The sequence below is a fragment of the Chelonia mydas genome, chromosome 7 (genome assembly GCF_015237465.2).
Source record: "Chelonia mydas isolate rCheMyd1 chromosome 7, rCheMyd1.pri.v2, whole genome shotgun sequence".
Taxonomy (NCBI): Eukaryota; Metazoa; Chordata; order Testudines; family Cheloniidae; genus Chelonia; species Chelonia mydas.
Genome location: NC_057853.1, coordinates 65,981,264 through 66,005,755, shown reverse-complemented (window position 1 = coordinate 66,005,755; position 24,492 = coordinate 65,981,264). Strand labels below are relative to the sequence as shown.

The 24,492-nt window shown below is 41.2% G+C and overlaps 1 protein-coding gene across 2 annotated transcripts in view; it reads left to right on the top strand.

Moving 5' to 3' along the window:
* The window catches only part of ZCCHC24 (zinc finger CCHC-type containing 24), a 152,476-nt gene that overhangs the window by 15,191 nt on the left and 112,793 nt on the right, over window positions 1-24,492 (top strand). For both annotated transcript variants that reach the window (XM_007067262.4, XM_027829499.3), the window contains one exon: window positions 9,838-10,038. In XM_007067262.4, the coding sequence (XP_007067324.1) occupies window positions 9,838-10,038 (201 nt within the window). The remainder of the gene's footprint in view (window positions 1-9,837; window positions 10,039-24,492) is intronic.

Genomic DNA, 24,492 nt, shown 5'->3' with positions numbered 1-24,492 from the left:
CACTCCTCCAGTACCATTGGGTTGGACAGCCTCTTAATATGTCATTACTCAGCTATTAGTAAGTAGGTATGGGGTAGTAAGCAGCTCTCCTTCCACAGCATAAAGAGTAGTTTCTTTGGCTATGCAGCCCAGGGTACCTGGGTAAATTCTATATGGCATTAGCCATAGAGGTGAATTTCTTCTGGATCAAAGCCTTAAAGGTCAGTTAATCTAAAATGAGAGTATAAAATCTAGCAGATAGGGCACCAGACTAGGATTTATGAGAGCTGGATTCTGTCCCTGCCATTGTCTGGCTTTGTGACCACAGACAAGTCACTTTACCTCTCTCAATTGCTCCCATGTGTAAAAGGAGCTAATGATATTTACCTTCTTTTCTTTGTAAAGGGATTTGAGACCTACAGGTGAAGAGCCACATAAGAGATGGATATTTTTACGGATAATTATTAGTGAATTACCTCAATCACATCTTGAAATCTTCCAGGAGTGGCCCAGTGATTTAGGTGTAATTCTTCACGAATCTGGTCACTCACTTGAAGCCTATTCACTGTGTCCATCTGCCCGCTCTGTTAATATGTATAGTGTTCTATGTTTTTACCAAGTAATAGAGTAACATTCGGTGAGTAATTAGAAAGGCTGCTGTCTTGAAGCCCATGCTGGAGAGCCAGATCATGCAATAAATCAGGCCACACAGTGCTCATTGCATGATGGAGGCCTGAATCTTCATTCAGGTGCAAACATTCCTCCTGAAGTCAATGGGAGTTGTGTACGCTTATCTGGGGGCAGAATCTGGCTAAACCAAACTAAGTGCTTTCAGCTCACGTATTTCCAAATGTTTATTGCTACTTCTGAATTAGAGATCTTCTAAAAAAAGCTCTATCCTGACACTTTCTTGGCCTTGATAGCTAACATATCCTATTTTATTATTCGGGCCTGTTTGAACTGCTGTAGTTAAAGTGATGTCACAATTTCCATTAAAACCCCTATGTTCAGGGGTTTATTACTCAGCTAGAAAAATTCACTCTCCACTGAAAATTGGCATAGGAAAATGGAATCATCTCAGCTCTTTAGAAATAGCAGGAGCACAAAGTCACAGGTTTGAGGTGCTGTTCCCCACATACCAGTATTTCCAAATAGCTCTTTTATTTATTGTTGTTAAAAACAAGTTCTTTTGGCTGTTAGTCCTTGTTGTGAGCAGGTGTTTTTAGGTGAAGGTGAGGACAGTTATAACTGGTGAGTTAGTTCATTCCCAAGAGGCCACTTGCACGCACAATCCTTCCCATCAACAAGAAAATTCAAGCCAATTTATTATGACTTGAGCATCTTTTGGCATTTCATTTCAAGACCCGTTAGTATAATCATTCTAACTTCTGTGACATGTTATTTGTCAGTTTGTGGTATTTTATCATTTCCAGTGTATAAGAAGAGGACAAGTGACAGGGAGAAACTTAAAGCTCTTTATTCAGCCAACCACGAGCATCAAATAATCCAAGTGATTTAAAGTCATTGGGACGACTTGCTGCTTGAAATTAAGCATGTGGTTTAGTATCTTGCTGAATCAGGACAAGGATAACATCAGACAAGTGTTCTTTGCTGATTGCTTTTCAATTATAGTTTATTTTTGTTATAGGTGGCATGTTGGACTACATTTTGTAGGCAAGTTAGTCATGATACCTCACTACGGCAATTAAGTCAAGACTGCAAAGAGATTGCCAGTATAGGTTTTAAAATGGGTCATTTAGTTAGGTGCTACTGCAGTTCCTTGTCAGCCTGCACAGCATAAATCAATGGTTTTTAATTTTCACCCCTAAGATTTCAAACTGGCCCAGTGCACTTGTAGTCAAATATACCAAGATATGGGTACTCTAATCCCATCCTTCAGGTCATAAGGTGAGCAATGCAGGAGTCAAGAGGTATTTCACTCTACCCCCATCTATTTACAGCACTGCACATATATCTTAGTGTACTCTGATGGATGAGGGGGATCACGGGATTCTCTGACACAAGGTTTGTCCCACTGCTGGAGGCAGGATGCTGACTTGATGGGGTCACTAGCCCAATGGAATAGGGAAAATCCTATCTTTCCGAGTGCTTTTTTTTTTTATTTTGAGGAAGCCACCCAAGCATGAGGGAACTGCCTCTCTCCATGCTGCTGAGAAGATGTTGGTGCTTCTCTCCAATGTCAGCTGAGGAATCAGCAGTAGCAGTTTTCAATAAAGGTAATGGTAAAGCCTGGGGATAGAGCTTTTAACCTTGCAGCAGCGCTTCCACAGTGCAGTGTCCAGTTTCACTTCTGTCTCTTTCTGTATAATCAGATCATTGCCCCGTGGAAACTGTATTCTCACAGTGTTGCACTGTACCTTGCCAAGAGCCCCCTTTTCCTCAGCACTGTCTCATTTTCACTGAAAGATCCTGCTCTCACGCCCTCTCTGCTACCTTGGCTGTCAGAGCGCAGCTCCGACAATCTCGCAGCAGTGCCAGTTCCAAAGGGAGTTTTCTTATGCTCAGTGACCTAACAACGTAAATGGAATTGTAGGCAAAGTTATTTGGTCATCTAAGTGCAGTTCTTCATGGACAGTAGTTCACAGCACAAAAGCCACCATCCCAACTGGCCCTAATTGGACCCTTGCTTGCAGTCTCGGAAGATGATTGAATGTACATGGAGACTGAACTGCAATCTCGTTCCTGGAAATCTGTCTCTAGGTCCGATTTAAGAGATATTCGTGGAGAAGGGGAGGGGATGTTTGCATGACCACCTGCCTGTGCTGAACCTGTTCGGCAGGAAAAGTACTTTCCCTATCTGTGGAGCCATGAATCCAGAAGCACTCTCAACAGCTACAAAATATGATACTATTGTTAGAAGATTTCATTTAAGAAAAATAAATACTATACCAAAGAGAGAGAGAGAGACACCCTAGCAATGGGTCACTGATTAGAGAGAATACCTTCACTAGCCTTAGATCTATTTGCTGTTCTTCAAACTTATCAGTACTTGAGGGAAACACAGTAGTAGTAGACAAGTCTTCTGTTTAGTTGATATGGTTAAGATGTCCAGATTTAAACTTTTCACAACATCCACAGTTCTATTTCAAGAACTAGTATTGGTGGTTTCTCAGGCAGTTTCGGTGACTCAGCCCTCCAGCCAAGTCACACACACAGTTTGAGGGCTTTCAACGAAACAAAACCTCTTCCAGGATAAACAGTAAAGTCTCGGTCCGCAGTCTTTAAACAGTCCTGGTGCTGGTATCGAGCCGTACCCCCAGGCTTACTCTCTGGAGGCAATTGCCCTTTCTGGCCCCAGCTCTCCAGTTGAGACACTAAATAGGTTAGGTCCCCTTCCTGGGTTGTATCACAGTTCCATATTCAGTAAATTGCTGACCCTTTTCAGGGTCTTCAGTCCTCTTTCTGGGGTTAGGTTCAACACTCTCCTCAGGGAGTAATTTATTTCACCTGTGGCTGGTGGGGGGATCCGGGCCCACTCACTACTCTGGGTCCTGACCCAGGGACCCTATGAATAGCAGCAATGGGCCACTGCGTACCTTTCAACTGCTCAAAATGCTGCTATGATTCCCTGAGCTACTTTCCTGTGGCCTCAGCAACTTCACCAACGCTTCACCCTTATTATAGGGCTGAAGTTTTTTACTTTGTATTTTATTCTATGCTTTCTTTCATATATAGCGCATCTCCCCCATCAGCTTCACCTATTCTGTCATTCCTGTGTTTTGTACCCTGGTATTACCATGTCTCCTTGATTGTCCTCATTCCACCATGTTTCTGTGATGCCTGTTATATCAATATCCTCATTTAATACGAGGCACTCAGATTCACTCGTATTATTTAGGCTTCTAGCATTTGTATATAAGCACTTTTGTCACTTTTTAGTTGTCTGCCTTCATGTTATGTAATTGAATGGAACTCTTTTTCAGTAACTTTCTCTTCAGTTCCTACCTGTACTTTTCTCAACTTCTGTTCTCTGCTCTTTACTAGCATATAGAGAATCCCTGTTAATAGATCCTCCCCGAAGAGATGGCTGTGTCTGAACCATGTGTTCCTCTGCACCCGTTCCCCTAGCCCTTTAGTGTAAAAACTCCTCTATGATTTCTTTAATTTTACATGCCAGCAATCTGGTTCTAGTGTGGTTGAGGTGGAGCCCATCCTTCCTCTGTAGGCTCCTTCTTCTCCAAAAAGTTCCCCAGTTCCTAATAAACCTAAATCCCTCCTCCCTACACCATCATCTCATCCACACATTGAGATCCTGCAGTTCTGCCAATCTAACTGGCCTTGAGTGTGGAACTGGAAGCATTTCGAAGAATGCTACCATGGAGGTCCTGGACTTTAATGTCTTGCCTAGCAGCCTAAATTTGGCCTCGAGAACCTCTCTCCTACCACGACCACTGGCTCCTCCCCAGCACTGCAGATAAGTCTGACTACAAGTCTCGAGAAATCTGCAATCTTTGCACCCAGCCGGCAATTGACTGTGCGATTGTCCCGGTCATCACAAACCCAGCTATCCATATTTCTAATGATTGAATCCCCCATTACTGTTACCTGTTTCTTCCTAATAACTGGGATTCTCTCCCCCAGACAGGTATCCTCATTGCAAGAGGATACCACAGCATCATCTGGAAGGAGGGTTCCAACTATAGGATCGTTTCCCTTCATTCCAGTTTGATGATGTCCTTCCCCAAGACTTTCATCCTCTTCAGCAGCACAAAAGCAGTCAGACTACGGGTGGGACCGCACTGTCTCCCAGAAAGTCTCATCTTGTACCTCTCTGTCTCCCTTAGCTCCTCCAGTTCAGCTACTCTGGTCTTAAGAGCCCATACTTGGTCTCTGAGGGCCAGGAGCTCCTTGCACTGAATGCACACATACGCCACCTGGCCACCAGGCAAGTAATCATACATGATTAGGGTTAGGCTATCTCTCCCATCTCTGCTGCTGGACTTCTGCCTATATTATTTTTACTCCTTCAGCTTTTTTGTGGGGAGGTGTTGGTTTTTTTGGCAGGGTGTGGTGTGGGAGTTGTTTATTGTTTGAATGTTAGGTGTATCTAGTTCTCATGCTCCCGCTCTAAACCCCCTCACAAAAACTCTCCTGTTTGGTAGCTCCTCTGGTCGCTTAGAAGCTGGCTTTTTAAACCCCAGTTCTCCCTGAGTAGCCCTGCCCCTGATTAATGGATCCTAAAGGATGAGGGATCAAAGCTTCATCAAGAAGCCGTCAGCCTTGCCTAGCGGGCTGCTAGGTGCAGGCACTGCCCCCCAAACAGGCCACACTATATGCTAAAATCAAACAGCGAGCACACAACACACAAACAAACTCACCTCAAAGGTCATGTAGTCATTCCTCCTTCACCTGGAAAATTCTCGCAAAACTCCCCGGCTTGCCCCTCTTGTTCACTAACTCCTCTGGTCGTATAGGAGCTGGCTTTTTAAAGTTAAACAGGGAGCTGCTCAGGGGAACTCTGACTCCTGTTGTTTCATCTGCCTGGCTGTTTTGGTCCCCAACCCTGGGAGGCCTTGACAACAGTAGGTTCTTCTCCCATGGCATCTCCCATTGTTACTAGAACTGGTTCAACTCCACGAACAGATGACAGGGCACTATCAGCACTTTAGCAACTGTGTTGTCCAGGTCTGTTCTGAGCAGGACTCATCATGGTACAAACACCAGAGCCTTGTCTATGCTAGCATTCCCATCTTTGCTCACTGCCTTTAGACCTGAGCTGGTGCTAGCACCAAAAGGAAGTTTTAGAGGGAAAGTGCAGCATAGACACTCCGAGCTAAGGGCCTATTTTATTTTTATTATATATAAACATAAATTAAATTGTGGTGTTGTGTCATCTTGTTCTTATTGCTGCCCTGGTCTCCATTTTTAAGTAACTGGAGAAGCAAATTCAGATTTCGTGGTTCTCTAGTCTTCCTTTTGGCATGGGAGTCCTGAAAAGAGCATAGGAGGTGGTCTCTGCCAAGGAAGGAGCAACCCAGATAAGATTTTCAAGGGTGTCCAAGTGACGTAGTAGCCCAAATCTCATTTTCAAAAGAGACTTTGGCTCTTAACACCTAAATCACTTAGGCATCCTTGAAAATGTTACCCAACATGCCTATGTAGGCTTGAATAAGGAGGCTGGATAGGACTACAGCCATCCTTCTCACACATGGGGTCACCAAATATACAGAGTTAACCCTGCTTCTTACAGCTGAGCTAATGTACTCAGTTAATGAGCACTTTACAAAATAATTGCGTGTGAGTTCTCTGACCAGTGAAAAAGCCACATACCCAGACAGAACCAGGACACAAGGGACTTGAAATCTGATTGGATGGTGCATCCACACTCTGAACACAGACAAACTTTTCTACAATAGGGGACTTAAACTGAGATTTCCAAATGCTTCCTTCAGCTTAGATCCCCATGATTCAACTAAAGCAAGTCAAAGCTTTGCACAGTCATTGGGGGAAAGAGACAGACAGGCTTTGCCAACTAGCATTTTCATCCTCTCCCAACCAGAAGACACTAATTCCTAACACCAGTTAACCCACATCCCTGATACAGCCTGATAGGGAACTCCTTAATTCACCACAGCTGGCCCAGCCCTCCTACCCTCACAATTCTTGTAATTAGGACATGTGGCTGTGGTCTTTCCTCTGCTTGGGGAGTGAGAGTTAACCCTCTCACTGCCAACATCTGATGGATTCTATACATCTCGGCACAGCTCAAAGGGAATTTTCCAGTGATAGGTAGTGTTTGGTGATTACAAAGTATGGTGGTCAGTATTAGACCACTGACTCACTGTGGGACAAATTGTGTGCTCTCTCAGTGATATTCACTGCTGCAGGAGAGGGTACAATGTGGTGCTAGTGGAATGACCAAGTAGGCTCCTTCTGCAAGCCCTAGGGTAGCACCTGCCTACACCAACATAAAACACAGTCATGAGGCTCCAGTAGCTCATGGATGGGGAATGGAAAGTGGCCACCTTTGGAATCTACAGGCCCAATCCAGTGCCCATGGGAGTCAAATGAAGGACTCCTCTTGTCCAGAATGGGCATTGGTTTGGGTCCTATGAGAAGAAAAAGCACCCATGTGCGGATTGTACTGTAGCCTCATGTCCTCCCCATGAGTTGCAGAGGACTTGCATGTGACCCAACCCAAGGAAGATCTGTGGATTTCTGCTGGGGGTGGAGGGAGTGGAATTTCTCACTCGCTGTATGTAAAGTCACTGATCTGTAAAATGGGGATAATATAGCTATTTCACAGGGCAGCTGAGGAGCTTAATTATTTAATGCACATGAAACACTTGGAGAGTCCTCAGTCAAAATGTGCTATTAAAAACATTTCATATTATTCCAAGTGTGTGTAAGTGAAAGTGGCTACTTGGGAGAGAAGAACTTCTTGAAGTCTCTTAATTAACAACAATCTGGGTTCCATGGCACTTCTCCTTCCTCGTACCAATTTGTTGCCAAGATTTTCTCATTCCTACGGAATTCCATAATCCTAGAAAATAAGTGCTGATGACTGTTATAGTATCTTTAGTCACTTGACAACTGAAGCAGTTAGAACTTTGCAGTCACTTGCTGGGATAATTTTCATTTTCAAAATGTACAGAATTAACCCCGAAGACAGAGGTCCCAAATCTTCGCACACCAAATTTATGCCATGTGCTATTATACTAATGTAGCTCCTCCTGGGTTACACTGGTGTAAAATGAGGGGAGAATCAGGTCCACCAGGTACGTATAGATAGCGACCCCCAACGGAGATTAGGACTCTTTGTGCAGGGCACTGTGCAAACACACAGTACAGACTGTGCCACCCCAAAAAGCTTCCAATGCAATTGGACAAGACAAAGGATAAGAGGGAAACTGAGGCAGAGAGTGTTGCAATGAATTTCCCAGGGTCACAGAGCAAGTCACTGGTAAAGTCAGGAACAGAATGCAAGTCTCCTGACTCCCAGTCCAGTGCCCTATCTACTAGACCCTTCATCAGTTGTGTAACTGGTCACTTTTGCCTCTGGTGTGGCTAAAGGAGATTGCAAAGTGTAGCTTGCACCTAATTTTCACTTGCATATCCAAAGCCACTGTCCTAGGATGTAGCGATAGCTTCAAATTATGCAGAGATCCATGTTTGAGTCTCCATTATTCAGCTATCCCTATGTGACTCCTTTATTATTTGAGCATCAGATCAGATGGACAGAAATCATGAATATCTGAGGTTTTCAAAGATTAGTGAATTAATTTCACAAACTCACTAAATCTCAGCTTCTAGCATCTATTTATATAAAGGATTTTTTAATTCATTTTTTTGGCCCTCATTAAAAGTTTCTGATTGACAGCACTGAAAAAAATATGGTCACAGAACAGGTCTGATTCTAGTTGCACATCAGTGTAAATTAGGAGTAACTGCACTGAATCAGTGAAGTTACAATAGTGTGAGAGGAGAACCAGGCCTAATAAGTACAAGTGCAAATTCCTTACGTTACCCTGGCAAATGTGTCCTCCCCAAACATTGGGTGGGAACAACTGTCCATGCTGTGGTCCTGTCTGCACAACTTCCATGTTGCAAAACCCAGAGAAAAAGCTATTCTTTATGTTTTAAAGCTCCTATCAACCAGTTACTATTCTGTTGTGCCCCAGGGCATTAAAGAGAATGAATACTTGTTATCACTTTTCAGAGTAGCAGCCATGTTAGTCTGTATCCGTAAAAAGAAAAGGAGGACTTGTGGCACCTTAGAGACTAACCAATTTATTTGAGCATAAGCTTTCATGAGCTACAGCTCACTTCATCGGATGCATGCAGTGGAAAATCTCCCCACTGTATTTTCCACTGCATGCATCCGATGAAGTGAGCTGTATCTCAGGAAAGCTTATGCTCAAATAAATTGGTTAGTCTCTAAGGTGCCACAAGTACTCCTTTTCTTTTTGTTGTCACTTAATTCCTATGTAGGCGATTATGAGTTTCCTGCTGTTTTGAAGCTTCAGAATGGCAAATTGGGCTTCCTTTAGTTTTGATTTGCCGGTTGAAGAAAGTGGAGATCCCTTGCAGGTGAAAGATAAAACTGGGTATTTTCTATTTATGAGGAAATAGTTAAATCACAGCAGTTTCCCCCGGATCTGAGCACTTCTTATTGTTTGACTTTAAAACTCAGGACACTGTGTTTATTGTCTCATCAAGCAGCCTGCAAATGAACATTTACATTTTTATTGGTGTTCTTTTCATTTCTCTGGTTTCAATATTGTCCCTTCAAATAGTTGTGGACACCAAAAATGTTCCTTTTTGTGGGTCACTCTTCAGCACTTTGCTTGGAAGCTCTAACCACTCCATGACTGTGGTAAGGTATCACATAAGAAAGCAATCATCGTTTCGTGGCCAGGCTGGGATGAGTGAACTGTGGTGAGCTCAGGTTTCAGAGTAACAGCCGTGTTAGTCTGTATTCGCAAAAAGAAAAGGAGTATTTGTGGCACCTTAGAGACTAACCAATTTATTTGAGCATAAGCTTTCGTGAGCTACAGCTCATTTCATCAGATGCATCTGTAGCTCACGAAAGCTTATGCTCAAATAAATTGGTTAGTCTCTAAGGTGCCACAAGTACTCCTTTTCTTTTTGTGGTGAGCTCAGTACTTTCTCCACCAATGGGATAACCTGATCCATCGTGCTATCTTTAGGCTTACAACCAAGAGGCCTCTGTATTAATGACCCATATATTGCTTTCACAAAGTATGCAGCCCTGTTCTTAATGAAAAGACTCTCTCCAAGTTCCTGCTGCTATTTTTAGCCTGCTGCTGTTCAGCTCACTCTTAGAAGAACCTTTAGTACAATACTATCTTTCTTTCTTTCTTTCTTTTTTTGCAGGCGCTGAGTAGCAGTCTGTATAAGAGCGCTTCTCCCTATGGCTCTCTTAACAACATAGTGGATGGGTTAAGCTCACTCACTGAGCATTTCTCTGACCTATCCCTCTCCTCGGAAGCCAGAAAACCCAGCAAGAGGCCACCTCCTAACTACCTATGTCACCTATGTTTTAACAAGGGACACTACATCAAAGACTGTCCACAGGTAAGTGATGTGTGATGGTCTGTAAGAGTCTTCACCTCACCACTCATCTAATGAGACAATTTCCTGAACTTGACTCACTTTTTTTTTTTCAGAGCAGCTTTGCAGAAATGTCTTGACAGTTTTACCAGGCCAGACCAAGGTTCTTTTCATCCACCTGTTATCATGGGGCCTGTTACCATGACATTTTACTTGTGTGTCGGCCCCACCTACCCATAGGTGCTGGAACTAGGGGTGTGGGGGATGTCGCCTCACCCCCTGGCTCGAAGTGGTTTTCAACATATACTGGGTTTGCAGTTTGATTCAATGACTCTCAGCACCCCCACTCTACAAATTGTTCCAGCACCCCTGCACCTACCCAAATGCGCCTACCTCCCCAAAAAAACACCTCACTCCAGGCAAGTGAGTGAGTAGATTTTGGCAATGGTAAAGGTTGTTACTGTGTAATTTTCCATTTTGAAGATTATGCTAAATTCATTTTAAAGCTGCACATTTCTTAGTTATTTTGGATATAACATTTAATAAAAAATATAGCAAGTAATGGAAGTACCCAGCACTAAACACTGTAAGGAAAGAGAAAATGCTATATCAGATGAAAACCTTAAGACACTGTTGCAGGAACCCAAGCTCCAGGTATAGCTAGTGCAAAATGTTCCTTGCTTGATATATAAGAGGTTTATGCTACTTGACTAGAGTTCTTGATGGTTCTTGGCTTAGCAGATTGCCTTTGCAATAGCAAAACTGGTAACATTATTTCCTTAAAGATGTGGGGTACCGTAATGTGCACTAAAACCATATACTAATTTGCATTTCTCCTCTGAAGAGCCAAAACCCAGCGTGCCAGGTTTTCCCATCTTCTCAGGTTTCAGCTTGGCATTGCTAAGGTGCTCTGGTTCCCACAGAAGTAGAGACGGTTCAAACTTTCACAGCTCCAACAAGCAATGTACTTAGAGTCCCGAGGCAAAAAAAAATGCTGATGGCGTTCCAAAAATACAGAAGTGCACGTTTAGTGGCATCCTCTAGATCAGTTTTCAACTCCGCTTCTTAACATGTAACCTTTGTTCTCTCAGTAAACTTGACTACAGTCCATGGCAGCTAGGGGTGTCAGACATATAAAAGCCAGAATTGCAGGCAGAAGGAATGTTTGCCTGCTAAGCAAGGTCCGCATGAAATTGAGTCTAAAGTCAGATGAGCTTTAACTGAGTGTGTTCCTGTTGCAGTTGGTCACAGAGGTGTGAACCAACGAGGGGGTTATCTCCATGAAGTTTTAGCTGCATATCTCCTTCTGATTTTAAGGGAAGTTGTGGGACAAAAATGCCCCATGCAGCTCGGCAAACGCACTTCAAAATATTGTACATTGTATTGTTTCAGAATACACTGAATGGAGCGTTTTGTTCAGGAATGAGACAAAAATTATTTAGAAATGAGTTTTAATTTTTAATTGACTCAGTTTAGCATGTACTTGCAAAATACACAGAAATGATCGTGTGATAACATACATTGTTCAATACTAGGATAGAAATATACTAACTGTAACTGTACTGAATATACCCAGCAGTGGACTCCAATGCAATACTGTGTGAGATAACAGTGCAGTTCTTTGTATGTATGAGAGAAATGCAACAGGTTCCCTAACAATCAGTACATTTCGGGCAGTGGCTTGTGTAGATTGTCCCCAGCGAATGATCAGCAATATCTTGAATGGAGATTCAGGGTTAGTTAAGGAAAATAACTTAAAAAAAAAAAGAAAATCAGTTAATGCCAATTAAAGCACAGCACATGCAAAAGTTAAGGTTCCTACAGCAAGGCTAACTTGACTGTGTTGTACACTCTATCCAATTTTTGTATGCATGTTGGCCCAGATCCTCAAAGGTATTTAGGCATCTAACTCCCATTGAAATACTATTGAGGATCTGAGTTATTATGATTTAAGCAATAATATATTAAGCTATCCGTTGAACCAAAACAGGAATGGAGAATACTACCTATAGTATGTGCTCTGTGGCTGAGTTGTAATATTATATAAACAAATATATCTATGTGCCTGTTTGTTTGTATGTCAGTGTATACTTTCAGATCATATTTAGGGGAGGTGGTATGAAATTAGGTCAGTTTTGTGTGTAATATCAAAAATAAACCCTGATTCAGGAAAGCACTTAAACACAAGCACTTTACTGGGACTCAAGCCTGCAGTTGAGTGCTTTGTTGAATAGTGATGTACTTAAACCTGTGCTTAAAGTTAAGCATGTACTTAAATGCTTTGTAGAATCAGGGTCTTATTTTCAAATGCCTTGAATCTGGAATCGGATCCACATGGGCCCATATGGCACCCCACTGACTTCAGTGGGACTCAGTGCAAACTTACGGGTCCAACAGCATGGATCCAGTTGCAGGATCGGGGTCCATGTTATAAAACCCCTTCATTTTACCAATCCCTCTAACTGCAACTGATTTTGGTTTTTAAAATGATTAACATACTGTGTAATAGCTGTAGGGTTTGGTGGTTAATTCCTCCCAGTGTCATCGAAAACAAAAGCTATTTTGAATATGGTACAATGGTTAAAAATATTACTCCGTATTTTAAAATATGTTTCAATTCGGACAGGGGGAAAGTCTAAAATAATCAGACTTGGACAATATGCAAACCAGTAAATCACATGGTATTTATATTCTTGTTCTTTCTTTTTTATATAATTGCCTAATAAGAAACAGATTTTGTCATGGAGTTTCTTCTACATAATAAAAAAATTACCTAACTTCAGGACTTTTTAATCCTCCCTTATTCTCCTTATTGCAAACATAACAACATACTGTTTGCTTTTCCTACTGCCATATGAGTTGACATTATACCATTCTGACAGAAATATAAGTACTTATTTCAGATTACACCTTGAGAGATGACCCAGTCCAGAAGCATAAATCACAACAGGTAAAATCTGATTTTCTAGCACCTCAGATATCCAAAGCTTCTTTTCATTTGAAATTCCATCTCAATGCATTTGTATCAAACCTGAAATATGATTTTATAAAGCTCTGATTTTACAAAGGTTTTTGGGATCCCTAAAGACTGTTGTAAGATCATGGTTACTGTCACTTTTTTGGAGTATGTAGAAATAGGGTAATATACCTTTAAATAGTTTGTGAGCCATCTAGTGGCGCTCAATGTATTCTATGTTTTAGAAGCTCCCTGAAACCAGTAAGAGCAGTAGTATGTATGCAGCTAGTCACTGTAGGTTTGTGTATATTTAGTAAACCCAATTATTTGGGACCCAGCTGTTTCCTTGTGGTTTCGTCACATTGTAACTGTGCCAAGAGGACAACACTTTCAACTAATCACTTTTTTCCATCTGTTCCTAGACTTGCTCTGAACTAATTTTTTGAATCCAAGTAGCCAAAACAGCTAAACTTCCACTCCAGTCAGGCATCTACTATTCTTTCAAATGCAAAATTCTCACTGATTTCAACAGGACTTTCAATCATAGAATGACTACAGGATTGAGGCCAAAAGCATCACACCTCAATTTAATTTGGATCTCTGTAATTATATCTAACAATGGCAAACATTCAACATAATTAATTTAAAATGATAGGTAATGTGAGAACTTTTTTCTTTGTTCACAGATGGATATGCACACACATATTAATTTGTGTAGAAGCTTCTTGTCCTTGTTATCAAGGTCCTACACAATTCCACCCTAACCTAAATCTCAGATCTTGCCTCTGACCTCACCCTCTACATCTTCCCCAAGACAAGTAATATTCAGTCTTGGGCCAGTAACAGCTATCATATAGATAAAATGTCATGATTTTCTAGTCAGATATCTCTCAACCCTGCAAGGCTAGAAGTGGGAGACAATACTCACTTTCCAACAGGAAAGATCCAGAAATATTGAAGCTGAAAATCAGTCTGGGGGGATGGGGATGTGTAGAAAATCTATTTTAGGTCATTTTTAGAAGGTTTTATTGCTTCCCAGGTGTTATAGTTGGAGTCTCAATTTTTTTTGAAAAATCTACAATATTTGTAAAGTGGTATTCCTCCCCAGAGATATAGATGGCATATACAAAATACATGATGGCACGTTGTGATATAAATATCTTATTGGCATCCATTTGGGATAATCTGGGTAACTCACTCACTGCTTCACCACTCTAGACTTATACAGCTATCCCAAATTCAAGCCAATGAAACCGTAAAATCTCTTTACCACATCACACTATCATGTATTAACTGTACTAGTTTTACGTGTACTTTTAAACACACACACTCTCTCTCTCCCTCCATCCCTCCCTCCCCCTCCCCCCCTCCCCCCCCCAACTTCCGGGAAGTCACAAAATGCTTGGGCTTCTGGACTGTTTTAATTCCTTGTTGGGAGAGGAATGAGTGGACGCAGATTCAGGATAGTCTTTCCTAGGCTATATTTATAATTTGCATAGTTCCCTTTATTGCTTTGAGCAAGGGTGGTTAACAGCAAAGGCAGTAACAAAGCTAACAGAGATATAGTTCAATCTCAGGGCTCCCACAAAACAGGTCTGTGTTCAAAACTTCCAGCCAAACCCCTTCTCTGTCTGCTGCTTCTGCCAAGCACTGATTCCAGCTGCTCGGTCTCTGTGTCCCATCACTACCCAAATGCCTGCAAGACCTGTTGTAAGACTACATGCATGGCCTGTCAGGCAAACATCATCCCACGTTTATGGCCTCAGCCATGTGGTTCTGAATGCTGGCCAAAGAGTTCTTCTGACCCTTTAGTCGTTGCCAAGCTGTCTAGAACGGTCTTGTCAACAAAGAGGGAACCATTTGAACTCACTACATTGGAAAGGAACTCTCATCATGGAGACACTATGTAAGACGCCCTGGAAAATATAGGTGGTGGTCTTAATTCCGCGCTCAGGTACTGTAAACACTAAATCATTAATCCCACCCAAGGAGAGTTGAAAGGTACATAAACTTGTGTTTGAATATCTTCCACCACCTTGTTTATATTTTGTGAATATATATGTACGTATATGTAGATGATAGCTATATACATACAGAGGTGTATATATATATTTACATAAATATATATGTACCAGTATAGACACAGGCATAATGAATAATGACACTTGCAAAGCATTTTGAGATCTATGGATGAAAATCACTATATCGCCATGATTCAAAGTCTTTGCAACTAATAAGAGGAGTATTTCCATGGGCTTTGAATCAGACCTTATAAAAGCTATATACATATTCAGGTCAATGAGAGTGACACTCAGCATATCTGGATTGAAATGCCTAATTTCAGGCACTCAAGTTTAGACATTTTTTCCATATGGACTGACCCAGATATAGACCACATCAGTTATAAACTGAGCTTAATCCCACACTCTGTCCATTACTTAGTCCACAAGACCATGCTGCCTCAAGCTATTGAGCTGTCTCTCCTTGTGATCAGAGATCAAGCTGGCTGCTCTGCAGCAGAGTTGGGTCAGGAGGCAGCCCTCTGGTTGGGAGCTTGTAGTGACCCTCAGACCATAAGTGGTAACCTGAGCAGTACTGCTCCCTACAACAGTCAACTGATCTGGAGCGTGCCCAAGATTCAAAGGATGTGTGGCTTTTGTTTTTTAACAGACACCAAAGGGCAGCCCTGGGTAGCTGTGATAGGGATGGTGAAGAATCTAATCTTTACAAAAAAGTGACAAGCTGTCAACCCCAGTGGTTGGCGTGTGTCAAGGCTCTTCATAAAAAGAAGAGAAACTTACTTTTGTTTTTAAGTGAAAGATGAGATCCTCCTTTACCTTTATGGTTCCCCAGAATCAGGTCAGGAAGTCAGAGACTGTGAGACCTTAAAACCAGCTCTAGGTCATGGAAACATCAGCTAATTTAAGGCTACAATCATCTACACATACCCTGAAGAAATCCTAAACAGTTACATAGACTCAAAGAATCGCACATTTTTTAAGGCCAGAGGGGACCATCATGATCACCTCATTTGACCTTCTGCACATGGCAGGCCACAGAACCTCACCCACCCACTCCAGTAATAGACCCCTAACCTCTGGCCAAGTTACTGAAGTACATGTTGACAATGCATTGGGGTATTTTTAGGGATGATCACAGAAGGATCTCCTTTTGAATTGGTGAATATATCTGTGGCTTACAAACAAATGCACGCGTTCTTTCTGGCAAATCAGGGATTGCAGCCCTGGGACTGTTATTCAGTCAGGGTATTTGGGAATCAGATACATTATCCCCATGATTCTGCAAACCCTCAAATGCAGAGCAAGGGCTTTCAAAGCTAGCCAGCATAACTCCCCCATCTTCTTGGGTTGGAGACCATACGTATGGGCATTTGTTGTTACATACATCTGGATTTCACAAGCTGCAGTCCCCAGAATTTGTGAATCACTTAGGATCTGGATCATGCAAGTTCTAGTTAGAAACAAATGGCATTTGAACCACTAGCCCACGTAGTATTTTACTTACATTGGGTAAGTGGACATTCTGTGATATACATTCTACAGGAAGACAACAGACCAAATTCAACCTTGCTGTAACACCATTGACTTCTTTAAGACCAGGGATGATTCTGATCCAGTGCATCTCTATCCAGAAATGAGAGCGCTCTTCACCTGTACTGTATGGGAGTATATTAGCATTCTGGCAGAAATTAAAAAGGATTCTCCAGATCTGGTTCTCTTCTCCACACAAGTCTCTGCTATCAAACCTCTATCTTTCTGAGTCTTACATATGGAAAGTTGGGATATTTAAATGTCATACATGTGTTTGTATATAATGTGAAACAAATATCTGGTTTGTAACATAAAGAAATTAGCCCCCTTTTACATCATATAATATCTGAGAGAGGCAAGGTGGATGAGGTAATATATTTTATTGGACCAATTTAGTGATAGAAACAAATTTTTGAGCTTCACAGAGCACTTCTTTAGATCTGGAAAAGGTAAAAAAGAGCTCTGTGAAGCTCAAAAGCTTGTCTCTTCAACGAACAGCCATTGGTCCAATAAAAGATATTACCTCACCCACCTTTCATATCCAGGGACCAACATGGCTACAACAACACTGCAAACAACATATATGGTAAGAAAAAATAACATACACTTTTAATAAAGTGAATTAATTTGTTTTAGTTGTATATGTTATGGACCAGATTCCCAGCTTGTATAAATCAGTGTAGCTTCACTGAGTTAAACATAACGAAGACAATTCACATCCGCCGAGGATCTGGCCTTATATCTTTAAAATATACTGTAAGCAACCATTTACGTAAGACATTTTTTCCCACATACGTACGTCTCTGGAAGCAGAGATTAATTCTCAGTTTGTGATCTTGAAAACGCTTATGCACATGTTTAACTAAATACTGTGTTTACAATATCATGTCCTAAGTTTGCACATTTTAATGCACTGAAACAATATGCAGTTTTCAACCTTAAATTTCATTACTGCATATTAACTCTGTTCCACTTTCTATCTCAATCATACTGTTTTTGTTTTATGTGATTTGAAATTGGTTCGGGTTTTTTCACATGTATTTGTTTAAATTCTCTGCTTGAAAAAAGTAAATCTTAGTTGATTTGTTTTTTCTCATGGGCTGTTTAACTTTGCACTGTGGGTTTTAGAACTGTTTTCAGATTGTTACAAGTTTTGTTATGAAAACATGCAGATGTCTTGTGTACAATAACTCAGTGCAGTGGCCTGTGATTTTGTAACATCCCTTTCAACACTGGAAACTTAAGCTGGTTGAGGGTCTGAGATATCGAAGAACACTCACTGATGTCTGCATTTTGAAATTCTGAATAACCTGTGTGTGTTGTGCCTTCAAATCATTTAGCAGCGCAGCATGTAACTCAGACTTCTGTATGCAAGCAGAGAAGGGCCTATCGTGGCCACGTTTGATAGCACATTAGTCCAAACAGTCTGTGCTTTCATAGTAAGCTCACGGAGTTCCAGTTTGAAAATTCTATCTGTAGCAGGGTCCTTGAAATTTGGATTAAATGTTTGATATTGTTTTGAGAAAGGATAATGAATCCTAATCCAAGCACATGAGAGTGACTACACAAAGAGAGAGAAAATAAAGAAATCTCCAGTCGACCCCTTTGATTTTTATTATGCCACTTTCCTGTGTAACATACTTTTTGATTCTGCGTATGGGTTCCAAAAAGTGCACCAAACCAGCCGAAAACAAACACTTCCTGATGTGCTGTCTCTCAGACAGCCACCTTACTTTCGCTCTGCTAGTGCTATGAACATTCTTAGTTTGGGGAAATGGAATGTAAACAGATATTAGAAAGGGAAATGGTCTAAAAATAACATACGCCGCTATTTTAGAATTCTATTTTAGAATTCGACGACAGGTCGTTCTAGATCTTCCATTGTTGGTTATGGTGCCTTTTGACTGGAGCTTTAGCCTTACATGTTAGTCTATTTTTATTATACCATACTAGATTAGAGCAAGAGGCTACTTCACAGGCCCATTGTCACTGCCCCAGGATTTCCTTGGGGTTGGTACTGTGGCATCACCCTTCATGGAACTCCCATTCATGTCAGTGGAATAGTGAGTTCTGTAATCACAATTTCATTTCAAAGACTGTTGCCCATTGACTGAGATCAAGTGGGATGGAGATAGGGTGACCATCCGTCCCTTTTTTAAAGGGACAGTCCTGTTTTTGGAGTTTTTTTCTTATATAGGCGCCTGTTACTTCCCACCCCCGTCCCGTTTTTTCACAGTTGCTTTCTGGTAACCCTAGATGGAGAGAAAAGGACAGTATTAAACATAGGCCCTAATATATGCATCATATTTCAATTGATTAAGAGTGTCAGCATATGTTAATAAAATACTTGGTTACTATAAACATGCCAAATTAGATTTAAAAAAATCTTATACCACAGGCCTGATCCAAATCCCATTGAAGTCAATGGGAGAATTGCCACTGACCTCAGTGAGCTATGGAGCAAGCCACAGGTGCATATCCATTGCACATCCTCCCTCCTTTGTGTTACTAACAAAATGATATTTGCTCAGTGTGCAATAAATGTCTTAATAAACCTGAATTAAATACCCAGCTGGGAACTTAAATGTAAGCATTCCCTCTGAGAGGCACAGGGTTTTATTTGGTAGAACTGAGAAGTACCTGTTTTCTCACTCTCCCATAAGGTGACCTATAGACAAAGCAGGAGGAATATTAGGGCAAAACTATAGCTTTTATAAGTTCCTTATTAATATTAATAAGAGAGAGGTGAATATGAGCAAGGTGGAATAGATCATGCCCTCCCACTGAAAAGCCTGTGGGATGGGGCTGGAAAGAAAAGCAACTCCTCCAAGCAGACTGTTGTTTCATGATGGGGAGAAGGGTTGGGGGGTATTGAATTCATTATCAGTATGAACTAATCTATTTCAAATTAATCACAGCAACATAAAACAAGCACATTCTATGCAACACGGGCAGGATAAAACATAACACAACTAGCTGCCAGCACCAGAGGAAAAAAATTCCATGGGCTTTTCACCAAATAAGCAGAGGCTTTCTATGTATTTGTATGGACAGTGTGATGTATTTTGGGTTACTTTCATATTTAAATAACTACATTTTCATTCCTCCATACTGATAGTGTATTGACTCTTTTTCAATTGACTCCTCCTCTATCAGATCAAACTGCCACCAGAGCCGGATTACACCATGACCGTGCCTTTATATATAATAATTAATTACAGTGCAATATTGCAAAAACATAAAAGAGCAGCAAAACCGCATATGCATTATAGCAAAAATGCATATACAGTAAAACCTGCAACAAAGTGGGTTGAAATTTTTGAGACAAAATATTTTTCCATTGGAAAATGTAGTTTCATTGACATTAACATTTTAAATGTCAATGAAATTTTCCATGGGAAAATGATGACTTCAGCAACATTTTTCAATTGGGATAGCAAAATGAAAAGTTTTTGTTTTAAATTGACGTTTTTTGGGAAGGGGGAGGAATAACACTTTTCATTTGAAAACAAAGTATCATTTTGACATGTCAAATTGTTTTGTTTCAATCGAAAATGGCAACATTTTTGTTTTGATGGTTCAGATTAGAAAGTTTCTGGAATTTTTCGTTCCATGAAATTTATCAGTATTTTGACACTCTTCTGATTCGGAATGGAAACCAATTTCAGCATTTCTTATTGGATGAAAATTCCAGTTCTACCCACAAATAAAGAACCCCAATGAGGCTTGGGCTTGGTTCAGATTAGCGTCCTACAGCCTGGCTGTTTAAAAGGCAGGGTTGCCTTTTTAGGGGTGCCAGGTTTGTTCTCTCCCCCCTTTTCAGACTCACCACCCTTCTCAGCATCTTCCTTCTCTCTTCCTCTTCCGTAGTCACTCCCTGTACTGTGCCCCCTGTTTCCTCACTTCACCAGCTGTAGTGTCTCTCCCCTTTCTTCCCTCTACCGGAGAATCTCCCATCTGCATGGTCCTTCTTTCCCTATTGAGTGACATCACCAAGATTTCACCCCCCCCCCCCCGCCTCCTTATCTCTTCCCCTGCAGGCTGGAGCTGCTGCCAAAGCTGAGGGGATGGGGGCGGAATGGACTGGCGCCTTCTCTGCTTCCCTCCTCCTAATGCATAGAGCAGGGAGCTGGGAAACGGGTAGGGAGAGAACAACAAGGAAGCAGCAGAGGAGGCAACACCCCTCTACTTGTCAGCCGTGGAACCAGCAGCTTCTAGTGGCTAGAGCTGACAGCTATTGCCCAAATCTTTTGCTTCCTTTCTGATTTACCCAGGACAGTCTGGGAGATTCTGGGGACAGAGACAAAACCCAAACATTCCTCTCTTTCCAGTTATCATCCCATCCCAGTGGGAGTAGACAGCAAAATAAATGAGTCAGTCATACCCCTCCCTCCTGTTGCCCTATCCTCCCTAAGCAATTCAGACTTTAAAGGTAATTCAATCAACCACTTACCTCCCTCCTGATGTCCAATCTATTCAACTAGATTTTGAAATCAGAGGTAGACAGACACTCATCCACCACTCTCCTGATATTCTGCCACTCTACCTGCATTGTGCCATTGGGAGCCACGGACAATCATTCCCGTCTTGTTTGTCTGGAGCTGCACCACCCCATCTGGATTATGCCATTAGAGGTAAAAGGAGCCACATATCTTTGGATAACCACCACTTTAGCTGTAGCTGTAAAATCCCTGTTAACGATGGACATCAAGCACTAGTACATTAAGTACGAGCTGCATCACGTAATATACGCCATCAATGAAGTATTCCAGGCGATGCTGTCTGGAGTAGAGGTATTACCTGTGCAGTGCGTGTTTGCTCACATGCCAGTCAGCCTTCTTGTAGTTACAGAGGGAGACTCAGGGATTAAAAGGTTTTGTTTGAGAGATCATTGTGCATATTAGAAAATAAAGTGTTGGCTCTTGGCTGTGGCACTTCAAGGGCTTGTTTAATGTTCATAGTTTATCATCTTAAAAACTCACTGCACATACAAAAAAAAACCAAACCTGGTCATTAGTCCTTGGAACAAGTTTGATTTGGCTGCAGTTTGCTTCTTGCACTGTGAAAGTCACATTTTATAACTTTAAATTAATAGTGTTCCAGAGCAAAGAACTGATTGACGGTTCTTGGTGCAGCAGCACCACTCAGTGCATACCTTTGAAAAGGACAGTGCCTCTGTACACTTGCTGAAATACATCCTTGAAGACCTGTCAGCCCAGCCATGCTAATCTTCTTGTAAATCCAAGGGCAATAATTTCATGAGAGCAGCTCCTTTGCTTGCTCTGACTGATTTTCAACAGAGGCCATTCTTAGTGCTCTGATCTTTCTTACTAAAATATTTGACACCCTCTTAATAGTATTAAAAGAGTCACTTGTGCCATATTTTTGCTTATGGAGGGTCATTGTGCATAGAGAAGACAGAGTTCTATTTTGTACATAACACAGGGATTCATCCGCTTTGTTTTGTATGAAAAATACAATGCATCTTCCCCAAACTTACAGCACTTACTCTTTGAGTACAGAATGAATTCTGTGCAAATTGACCACTCTGTTAATTGGTGTGAGCTAATTAATGATCTGTCTTCCATCCAAGGATCTCAGAAGAATTAATTAATTAATGTAACTTCACAGCACTCCTATGGACGAGAGATGTATGGTTATCCTTATTTTACAGATAGGTAAACTGAGGCACAGAACGGTTTAGTGATTTGTCTACTCACCAAATGAAAGAGCTTGGAATAGAATACTGATTCCAGTCCTGTGCTTTAACTACTGGACTATGTTTCCTGTTTGCATATTTAGTGAATGAAACTTTGGCAACAGGTCTGTCTGTATCTTCAAATTCCAGAAAGCAATGCTTAATATTCTCATAAACATCCTTTCCTGGATCCCTAGTAGCAAAAGTACACTAAGCAAAGTTACTAATCAAGCTTAAATTATAATCATACTGAGAAGTTATATAATCTTTTCATTAGCCTTTAATACTAGGTACTGGAATCAAAACTGATGTATTGTTAATGAAATATTGTAGTTTAAAAAGCTAATACCAAGGTTCATCGGTCCAAAACTGGGCCTACCTTTTCTTTCCAGATCTAGTATTTTCTTCTATACTTCTCCCCCGCCCTTCTAGAAGAGAGAAGCTACAGTGTTCTTTTGGTAATTAAAGAAAAGAAGGGAAAGAATTTTATACTAGACACTAATCAATGCCAGTTTAATAGCTAACACACCAGAAACTTGGGATGGACACCGATTAAAACGTTAGGGAGTTTTACCATCATTATTGAACATTCTGGGGGTAACTCATTCTTGATTTATGAATCAATTCTTAAGCTATGGTTCTTGATTTTCTATTAAACTGTTACGCACCTTTTGTTTCTGCTCACTTTCTGACTAGCGAAATCTGAATAAGAGTTTGGAAAATTCTGCTGAGATCTTCATCTCCATTAAACAGAATTCAGTAGACGATAGACTTTTTTAAAAAACACATTACAAGTTATAGACTTGGACCTTTGGATCTCAGCTGGGTTCAGAGCAGAATCAGAATTTTCCCCAGGTTCAGGGGCTTCAGATGCAAAGCATCAGTTTGAAGCTCACTGTTAATTTTAACCCATGTTGCAGGTGTCCCTACAAAGAAATCGATGAAACTCAGCAATGGCCCAGCCAGTCAATATTGCCACTTTAGCATGTGTATCTACCCACTTATGCAACAGTTCAAATGGTGCAATGTCAGGCAGCAAAGTAAGAGGCCCAAACTCAAGCCGCGATTCAGTCTTTCACCCTCACAAATATTTGTAGCCTGGGTTTCTAATCCTGCCACAGCACAGGGAGATGGACTACACAACCTCAAGGTCCTTTCCAGCCCTACATTTCTATGATTCTGTGATCTGCTCAGTCTGCTTTGCATGGGTAGGTGACGGTTGAAATGGTCATATAAAAGTCATATACATATTCCTGTCCCATGCAATCACTACATGGGTTGGGAAGATTGGTGAAACAGTCAGGCTGATTCTTGGTAATCACATACATCGATGCAAAGTGGGCGTAAAAATGCAACCATTTTGATTCGGTAGCATTTTACTCTCACTTTGCACTGTTGCAAATGACTACACAAGGCACATGACAATGGAGAATCAGGCCCGGTATTTTTCACTTTGTCTTACTACATGTTACATAGCATTGCTGTGAAATAGCTGCTTCATTTCAGCCCAGAGGTGGTCGCATGGATGTGACGAGTGAAGTGTTCTCTGTGTGCATGTATGTAAAATAGCATGTCATGGGTTTTTAAAAATTGGCTTTTTGGAATCTGTGATTGAAAGGTTCTGTCTATTTTTTGTTAGCATTATTATTGATACGCCTGGCCTTGATATGATGGACTGTAGTGGTTTCCTCTGCTCCCACTGATACAATTGCCATGGATGCACGCACACTATGCTGAGGTGCAGATCTTTGGGAAATGCTTCCTTCTGAAATGCATAGTGTAAAGAGTTGTTAGGCCTGAACCCCACACTGAGCTTTTCTCCAATATCTATCATTTGACCTGGTTTCTTCGGTGGGGCTTTTTGGTTTGGGGTTTTGGTTCCTTATTCTAGACCTGTTTCACCTTTTAAATCTGGAGTGAAGTTTTTGTTCTTTCCTCTTTCTCAGTGTGCTTCAGCTTGTGGCTCAGTCAGAAGCACACCCAAATCTCCCCCCACAGGCTGACACGTGTCTTTAGAAAATGGATCTCTCTTGATAAATGGCATAGTCAAAGGTGATGTGTTTGTTTGGGGGGGAGGGACAGATGAATGTTGTATATCTGCAAGCATCAAAGTGGTTGACTAATTAACAAAAGATAAGATATAACAAAAGACGAGAAGGATTGCACAGAGGGAATGTTTGCATAGCATCACATATAAGCCTGACACAAAGCTCCTGTTTATATTGACATTTCTGTTATTCAGTAACTAGAAGGTTATGGTGATTAGCAATACT